At 43.8% G+C, this 9,429-nt stretch overlaps 1 protein-coding gene across 1 annotated transcript in view; it reads left to right on the top strand.

The window, feature by feature from the left end:
• Positions 1-2,607: 2,607 nt before the first annotated feature.
• The window catches only part of Syap1 (synapse associated protein 1), a 31,129-nt gene continuing 24,307 nt past the window's right edge, over positions 2,608-9,429 (top strand). Inside the window, exons 1-3 of the mRNA XM_021188103.1 lie at positions 2,608-3,008; positions 6,713-6,831; positions 7,052-7,118. Of these exons, the coding sequence (XP_021043762.1) occupies positions 2,795-3,008; positions 6,713-6,831; positions 7,052-7,118 (400 nt within the window). The 5' untranslated portion in view covers positions 2,608-2,794. The remainder of the gene's footprint in view (positions 3,009-6,712; positions 6,832-7,051; positions 7,119-9,429) is intronic.

The raw sequence follows: 9,429 nt of genomic DNA, 5'->3' as shown, positions 1-9,429 counted from the left end.
GTGAGTTCCAGGACAGCCAGGGCTACACAGAGAAACCCTGTCTCGAAAAACCAAAAAACAAACAAACAAAAAAGAAGCCAATCATGAGTTGGCCAGTGATGGCACATACCTTTAATCCCAGCATTCAGGAGACAGACGCAGGTTGATGTCTGTGAGTTTGATAGAGGTTAGCCTGATCTACAAGTTAAGTTCTAGAACAGCCTGGGCTACAGGGAGAAACCCTGTCTTGAAAAAAGGAAGAGGAGGAGGAGGGAGAGGAGGAAGAGGAGGAAGGGGGAGGAAGAGGAGGAGAAGGAGGCAGTCACAAAAAGACAGATACTGTATAATCACAAGTTCTCCTCCTCCATGGACTGGGATTTGACCCTAGTGCCTCATTCTTGCTAGGCAAAAAAATCTACTACCCTCGTATTGGCAGCACCCCAGCCCTGAAAATAAGAATCTATAGTAGGCAGACCCATAAAGATGAAGTAAAATGTTGTTTGCTAGAAGTTTAGTTGCAGCGAATGGAAGTAGTACGAATTTCAGCTTGCAAGATGAAAAGTCCTGGCTATTGGTTGCAAAGTCATGTGAATATGCTTAATACTACTAAATTACTGACTTTGAAAATGGGTGATAGCCAGGCAGTAGAGGCACACCCCTTTAATCCCAGCACTCGGAAGGCAGAGGCAGGCAGATTTTTGAGTTCAAGGCCAGCCTGGTCTACAGAGTGAGTTCCAGAACAGCCAGGGCTACACAGAGAAACCTTGTCTCAAAACACCAGGAAAAAAACAAAAACCAACCCCCGCAAAAAGGAAAAGAAATTAGGTGATGATAAATTTTGAATTTTGACCACAATTTAAATATAATTTCACAATTCTTTGACCTCATCAGCTTCCTAACGTCCAAGTTGCCATTTATATGTGTCATCATTTTTTTTTTTTTTTTTGGTTTTTCGAGACAGGGTTTCTCTGTGTAGCCTTGGCTGTCCTGGAACTCACTTTGTAGACCAGGCTGTCCTCGAACTCAGAAATCCACCTGCCTCTGCCTCCTGAGTGCTGGGATCAAAGGTGTGCACCACCACGCCTGGCTATGTGTCATCATTTTTAAATGTGTTTGCTGAATTAGTACCCAAATAAAATGCACAGTTGTGGACTGTGGGTATGTAGCTCCATTGGTATAGTATAGACCTAGCGTAGAGAAGGCAGTGAGTTTGATTCCCAGAATCAGATAAGAAAGGCTTGGTGAGTGTGGCAGAGAATCCAAGACAAGGCCAGCCTGGTTACTTGAGACCCTATATTTAAAAGAAAAAAAAAATCCGCACTGTGTAACCTTTGCTGTACTATGTAGGTGAGGCTGGCCTCGAACTCAGGTCTGACTGCCTCTGCCACCCAAGTGCTGGGATTAAAAGTGTGTGCCACCGTGCCAGGCTTTGAGACCCTGTCTTTAAAAGAAGAAAGGAAGCATGAGTATTCAAGGGTTTTCTTATTTTAATCTTTTTTTTAAAAAATTTATTTATTATATATAAGTATACTGCAGCTATCTTCAGACATACCAGAAGAAGGCATCCAATCTCATTACATGATGGTTGTGAGGTACCATGTGGTTGCTGGGATTTGAACTCATGACCTGTGGAAGAGCAGTCAGTGCTCTTAACCACTAAGCCATCTCTCCAGCCCTATTTTAATCTTTATTATGTTTTATTTAATGTGTGGGGCTTGTGGAGAACACAATGCACACTGATACAGACAAGAGAACAGGAGTGGGCTATTTTCTTCTGCCATTTGGAGTTCAGGGCTACGCAAGGTGGGAGGCACCTTCACAGATGAGCATGTAACCTACTAGGGTTTTAAATTCTAAGTGCCACTCATTTGGTTTTTTTTGGAAAGGGTCTCATGTAGCTCTGGCTTGTGTTGAATTCAAGATCCTCCTGCCTCAGCTTCCTGAATGCTGAGAGTACAAGCATGTACCACCCCATTCAGCTAAGTTTATTCCATATGGGTGCGCATGATTTGCTGTGTTGGACATGTGTTTTACCAGTCTACCACTGACTGAGCTTCAGTCCCAGTTCTCTAAGCTATTGTGTGAAATACTTTAAATTAGTGGCAAGTACCTTTACGTGCTAACCCATCTTACCTACCCACTGTAAACCAATTTTTAATCTATAAGTACCCCACCCCAATTTCTTCCTTACAATTTATTTCCTTTCTTTTTTCCTTTAGGGTTTTTTTTTTAATGTTCTGCTTTTGACACAAGGACTTATGTAGCCCAGGCTGGCCTAAATCACTATGCTCTACAACCAGCTTTGGGTTACTTAAACTCAGGAGGAGGCTTGAGTCCTCCTTTTCCAAGGTTGGGGGTGTAACCCGGTCCAGCTGGCCCTGAAAAAGGAGGCTGTCATTTCGAGGCAATCACAAAGTGAGACCAGGTAGGAGAAGCCCGCAAAGATGCCAACCACACACCTATAAAACCGGAGGAAAATAGAAAAGGGGGTAGAGAGCAGGAAGAGTTCCGCGGGAAAAGCCCTTTCGGCCCTTTTTGCCTCTTTTCCAAAAGCAACGGCGGGCAGGGGGAGGCGGGGAGGCTGGGAGGCGACGCAGAGGAGGCGGAGCCTGAGCCGGACATGACGCATGCGCGGCCCCAGAGACGCCACCATCATAGAGGGTGGGCCGACGCCTGGCTTCGGGAGGTCTCTCTCGCTCCGGTTCTGGTCAGTCTCCCTCGAAGACCAGCGGAGTCGGGTCATCCAGCGGTTAACGGTGCCAGGGCTCTTGGGCGAGGGGACCGCGGCAGAGGCGGCGGTGACCCCGCGGGCGGGATGTTCGGAGGGTTGAGCAGTTGGCTGGGCTTGAAGCAGCCCGAGGGGGCGGCGGCGGAGGGAGGAGAGCCTCCCAAAGGGGACGGGGACAAGCTGTCCGCGGAAGCCGCGCCTTCCAAGGAGAGCTCCGAGCGGCCCGTGGAGCCCACCGAGGAGCAGCAGCAGCAGCCGACGGAGGACCCACAGTTCCTCCACCAGGCCAAAGGCCTTGGCAGTGAGTTCTCTCCGGGACTTGAGGGTGGACTGGGAGGGGACGCGGGGATGTTGATGTACGAGGAGGGGGACGGTCCTCTCTGGCATAGGCTAATTGGCTAAGGAGCTGGACGACGCCAAAGTTCACCAAGCAGTCACTTCGTCTCCTCGACGTACCTAAGGACTTGTCGCTTTCCTGCAAAGTTTGTAAACTTGGGAAGCCAGAAAGCGATCAGTGTGCCGCTGTCTCCAGGGTTTTGACAAGGAATTCGGTTTGTTCAACTTGAAAAGTTTCATCCGATTCTCCACCTCTGGCTCCCAGCTAGAATTGGTTTAGAAAATGCCTTCTGTCCCAAGAAAGGACTGAAAGGTATTGTCTAAAGTAACTTCGTTAAGTTACTCGAGCCAAAGTCATGCATGCCTTCTTTTAATTTTTTTGAAACAGGGTCTCATTCAGCCCTAGATGGTTTCAAACTCACCGTAAAGTCAAGGATGACCTTGATCTTCTCACCTCTGCTTCCCAGTTGCTTCGTGATCAGTATTTTTTTTCCTCTTTCAGAAGGACCTTTTTCCCTTAAGGTGGGGAAGAAGATGCCAATTGTCTGCTATAGTAAAGTTCCAGTGCTAGATCTTTGGTGAATAATAAATACCTTGTTTCATCTATTCACAATCCCCAAGGGGTTGGGGGAACAAACCCAGCGTTTTACCGAGAGTGAGCAGTACAAGTAGATTTTGAGCCAAAAAAATCTACCTGATTTCAAAGCCCAGACGCTTTCCAATTATATAATCTAGTTGAACAAACAGTAGTTCTTAAGAATAGAAATACCTAGCCCGGTGTGGTGACGCATGCCTTTAATCCCAGCACTTGGGAGGCAAAGGCAGGCGAATTTCTAAATTCGAGGCCAGCCTGGTCTACAAAGTGAGTTCCAGGACAGCCAGGGCTGTACAGAGAAACTCTGTCTCGAAAAACAAACAAAAAAAAAAAAAAAAAAAAAAAAAAAAAACTCAAAGAATAGAAATACCTGCTGTATTAATTCTCGAGAGACTTTGGCAGGCTTACATAGTCAAAGACTGTGATTTGGGGGGAGGTGGGCCCTAAGCAGAAGTAAACATAAAAGAATTGCAACAAAAATATCTACTAAATTTTGTGAGGCTTTTTGTTGTTTTTGAGATATTCAAGGCTGGCTTCAAATTCATTTGGCCAAGGATGGCCTTGAACTCAGCCCTCCTTCCTCTCCCGATTATTGGAGCTCACCAACACACAGCCACAAATTTTTGAAAGTTTTAAGGAATTATCAAGTAAATTAAGGGTGCCAAAGAAGAAAGAAGTACAGACTTTAGCAGGAAAGTCCTAATGTTCAAAAAATTTGATAGAGGCATAGGGAAAATAGCCACAGTATCAAATTTTAATAGTACATTATCTCAGCCAAGACTCCCAAAGACTGAACAAGGCAAATAAAACTTAGTGTGATACAATGAAATCACTAGAAAAAGAGAATGACTATTTCCAGCTTAGAAAATTGGGAAAGAGTGAATTTGGAATATTTAAGGAATGTGAGAAGGATATACTGGAGCAGAGGTTGTAGTGTAGTTGGAATAGATTAACATAAGATAAAAGTCAAGTAAGGCTGGATGGTGGTGGTACATACCTTTAATCCCAGCACTTGGGAGGCTAAGGCAGGCGGATTTCTGAGTTCGAGGCCAGCCTGGTCTACAGAGTGAGTTTCAGGACAGCCAGGGCTACACAGAGAAACCCTGTCTCGGAAAAAAAAAAAGTCAAGTGTAGTGGTGACACAGGCCTGTAACCCTAGTATTTGGGGGTCTTACGAAGATCAGCAGTTCAAGACCACATGAGGCATTGTCTCAAAAAACAAAAAAGCTGGCCAGGTGGTGGTGGCTCTTGCCTTTAATCCCAGCACTTGGGAGGCAGAGGCTGACAAATCAGGTCTACAGAGTTGGTTCCAGGACAGCCAGGATTACACAAAGAATCTCCACCCCTCTCTCACACACACCAAGCCAGCAATCCTAGCTATTTAAGAAGCTGAGGCAGGAGGCTCTCTGGATCTAGACCTGCCTGGAATGTGAGTTCAAGGCCAGCCTTGACAACCTAGACCTTACCTGTAAAAACAAACTTCTGATCCTCCTATTTCTGCCTCCCAAGTGCTAAGGTAGACGCCATTATGCCCGGCTAAAATTTCCCTGACTTTTTTTTATTTTCAAGACTGAGGTGCTTAGGGCCACACATATGCTAGGCCTCTGAGCAGTATCTCCTGCCATCTTTCCTCATGAGTTTCTCCAGGTTTTCTCTTTTGGTTTTTGTTCTTTACCAGATTGTCTTCATGGTTTGAACAAACTGAGTTTAGATGGAACTCCCCCCACTGCCAGAAAAAATTGTTTGGTAATTTAAAGTTTTGGGATAAATGAGAGCTTTGCTTCTGTAATATATGTGACTTTAGGAAGATGTAAAAAGTGTTTACAGAGGCTGGAGAAATTGCTAGGGATGTTTTCATTTTCTTCATATTTTCATTTTCTGCATATTGGCCCTAAAACATTTTTTTTTTTCTCTAAGATCTATTTGTGGACTTTTCTTAGTTTGGTTTTATGGTTTTGTTGTTTGGGTTTGGTTCTGAGTTTTGGGGTATATCCCAAGGCTAGCCTCAAACTTCCTACATAGCTAAGGCTGACTTGAACTCCTGCTTCCACCTCCCAAGGGTAATCACTGAACAGCAAATTTAGCCATACCAAGCCTGGTTCCTACTTGTGTTTTGAAAATTGAAGTGTCTCTAAGCTTGATTCCCAGTAAGTAGTTTCTTTAGACCTTTGAAATCTACTGGAATTCACTGAAAGTTCCATTTGTTAAGCAAACATTTGTTGAATCCTTACCTTCAGGGATGCTAAGTACTTCCTTTTTGGTAGTGTGGGGTTTAAATGTGCTTGTCCCAGGGAGTGGCACTATTAGGAGGTGTGACCTTGTTGGAGTAGGTGTGTCACTGTGGGTGTGGGCTTTAATAACCCTCATCCTAGCTGCCTGGAAGCCAGTCTTCTGCTAGCTGCTGCCTAGTGATTAAGAAGAGACCATCCAGCTGGGCGTGGTGGCGTACACCTTTAAAGATTTATTTATTTATTATATGTAAGTACACCGTAGCTGTTTTCAGACACACCAGAAGAAGGCATCAGATCTCATTATGGATGGTTGTGAGCCACCATGTGGTTGCTGGGATAGAACTCAGGATCTTTGGAAGAGCAGTCAGTGCTCTTAACAGCTGAGCCATCTCTCCAGCCCATGGCACACGTCTTTAATCCCAGCACTCGGGAGGCAGAGGCAGGCTGTCCTGGAACTCACTCTGTAGATCAGGTTGGCCTCAAACTCACCACCTGCCTTTTGAAATGCTGGGATTAAAGGCATGAGCCACCACCACCCAGCTCCAGTTTGCCAGTTTTCAAATGTTTTCCTTAGATTAAAATACAGTGTATGGATTAAATAGAAGGTTCAGTGGTTAAGAGCTATGCAACTATGAGGACCTGAGATTGGAACCCAGTGAATATGATTTAACATACACAGGACTATATGGGCTTCATGTTGTACGATTATTACAAAAAGGACGTGAACATGTATAGATTTTGGTATCCACGAGGGTGCTTGAACAGATCTTGCAGATGCCACTGTGAAGATGTTATAACCCATTGTATCGTGGATGAACCTCAGACCCTTTTTTTTCTTTACAGATTATTTGTATAACTTTGCAAGCGCTGCCACAAAGAAGATAACTGAATCTGTTACAGAAACAGCTCAGACAATCAAGAAATCCGTGGAAGAAGGAAAAATAGATGATATCCTTGATAAGGTACATTTAGATAACTTGTAAAAGAAATATATAAAAGTTGTAAGTGGCAACTGTGGTCATCTCTTTAACTCAAGTAAAATCTAATGTCCTGATAGAATTTTGTAGAATACCTTTTGATTCTTGGACAATTTCACACATGTACACAATGTATAGTGACTGAAATTCTTACCTAATAGTAAACTTTCAAAGTAATTTGACTTTTCATGTGTCTTTTTAACAGACTATTATAGGAGATTTTCAAAAAGAACAGAAAAAATTTCTTGAGGAACAGAATACAAAAAAGTCAGGTATGTTGTAGGTTTGTCCTACTTTCTCAGCCAAGATTGTGTGTGTGTGTGTGTGTCTGTGTGTCTGTGTGTCTGTGTGTGTCTGTGTGTGTGTGTCTGTATGTTTGTGGTGCTGCACATCATCAACTCCAGGTCATTGCACATGCTAGGCATTCTAGGCAAGCTTCCCTACCAAGTTGTATTGAGCATCTACTATGTGCTAAACCTATACTAAGACTGTGCTAAGACTATTCTAAGAATATAAAAATGTGGGGCTGGTGAGATGGCTCAGTGGGTAAGAGCACCAGACTGCTCTTCCAAAGGTCTGGAGTTCAAATCCCAGCAACCACATGTTGGCTCATAACCATCCGTAACAGGATCTGCCTCCCTCTTCTGGAGTGTCTGAAGACAGCTGCAGTGTACTCATGTATAATAATAAATAAATCTTTAAAAAAAAGAATATAAAAATGTATAATACTTGGGTGGAGCCCAGTGGTGGAACATGTGCATAGTGTATTCAAGGCCCTGAGTTAGATCCTCGACACCAAAGATTGTATACATATAGCCGGGTATAATGGTTGATACCTGTTACCCCAGCATCTGGGAAGCTAAAGAAGGATTGCTGTGAGTTTGAGGCTATATTCCCAGCCTGAGCTATAGAGTAAATCCAGGCCACCTTAGGGTACAAAATAAAAATGAGAAAAACTTTTTAAATTAGAAATAGTCAGATGTGGCAATGCATGCCTTTGATCCCAGCACTTGGGAAGCAGAGGCACATTTTATAAAGAGTTCAAGGCCAGCCTGGTCTACATAGTTGAGTTCTAGAACAACCAAGTTTATGTAGAGAGATCCTGTCTCAAAAAAAACAAAAAAACAAAAACAAAATCAAACACATGTCGGGTGCGGGGGGAGAGGGCATGAATGAGAATTCAGTCTTTTCTTTTAGACACGTTAGAAAAGAGGGTCAATCAAAAAACAAAGCCAAGCTAGGCCTTGTGGTGCACACCTGTGATCCCAGTACTAAAGAGGCTAAGGCCAAAGGATTGCCAGTAGTTTTGAGACCAGCTCTGTTTAGATTAACAAGGCCTAGTCTAAAAACAAAACAAAAAAATTAGAAATTAAAAAAATAAATGAGCCGGGCATGGTGGCGCACGCCTTTAATCCCAGCACTCGGGAGTCAGAGGCAGGCCGATTTCTGCGTTCGAGGCCAGCCTGGTCTACAAAGTGAGTTCCAGGACAGCCAAGGCTATACAGAGAAACCCTGTCTCGGAAGAAAAAAAAAAAGAACCTAGCTGGGTCCTATATAACTCCAGCATTTGACAGGCAAAGGTAGAAAGACGAATGCGTGGGAACTGCTTCTTTACTTTATAGAGTGGATTGGTCTCTGTTGCCACGTGTTGGGACTTAGTGGAGTTAGACTCTATTATAAAAAGCAAACAGGTGCTTGAATGGAGGCCTAGGTGTATATCATCTTAGTATTTATTTTATTGTTAATTATGTATATGTATGATAGGGTTTGTTCCTTGGAGCTGAATTATAGGTGTGTGTGAGCCACCCAACAATGGATGCTAGCTAGGAACTTAACCTTGGGTCCTCTGCAAGAGTAGTATGGCACCTGAGGATGTCAGAATGTATCAGATTCCCCTGGAACTGGAGTTACAGAAGTTGTGAACCACTACTTATGTGCTGAGAATCAAACCTGGGTCGTCCCAGAAGTTTAACAAGTGCTTTTAACCACTGAGCCATCATCTTCTACCCCTTGTCATGAAGTCTAAACCACTAAACCATCTCTTCAGCTTTCTTTTATTTTGAGTTAGTGTTGTACTATGTGTTTTGGGGTGACCTAGAACTCATAGTGTAGTCCAGGACGGCCTTCATTTGACAGAGCTCTACACAGAGAACTGTTGCTGTAAATCTCCAACCCAAATATGCCCTGGCAATGAAAACACAACACAGTTAATATGAATACATGCTGTGCACCTAGATTGGGCAGCTCTACCGCTACAGTACCACCTTCCACATCAATGAGACCCCTATACTTACAGATTCTCCAGGCCATGTGCTTCTCCTCCGCTTTTCTCCTCTCTCTTCCATCTTCTCCTCCTTCTCTCCCTTACCTTCTGCTCCACCTTCCCTTTTATCTGCCCAATCCTGAACTCACTTTTATTTTACAAATTAGGTTGGGAAGCAGGTTTAGAGGAAATCACCTGGGTGCTAACTCATTCCTAGTTCACAACCACTCACTCCAGAGAACAGAATTAACATCAAATATAATTAGCCTCAGGGCCAGGCAATGGTGGCACATGTCTTTAATTCCAGCACTTGGGAGGCA

This window comes from Mus pahari, chromosome X (assembly GCF_900095145.1).
Source record: "Mus pahari chromosome X, PAHARI_EIJ_v1.1, whole genome shotgun sequence".
Taxonomy (NCBI): Eukaryota; Metazoa; Chordata; class Mammalia; order Rodentia; family Muridae; genus Mus; species Mus pahari.
This window is presented reverse-complemented; position numbering and strand designations above follow the sequence as displayed.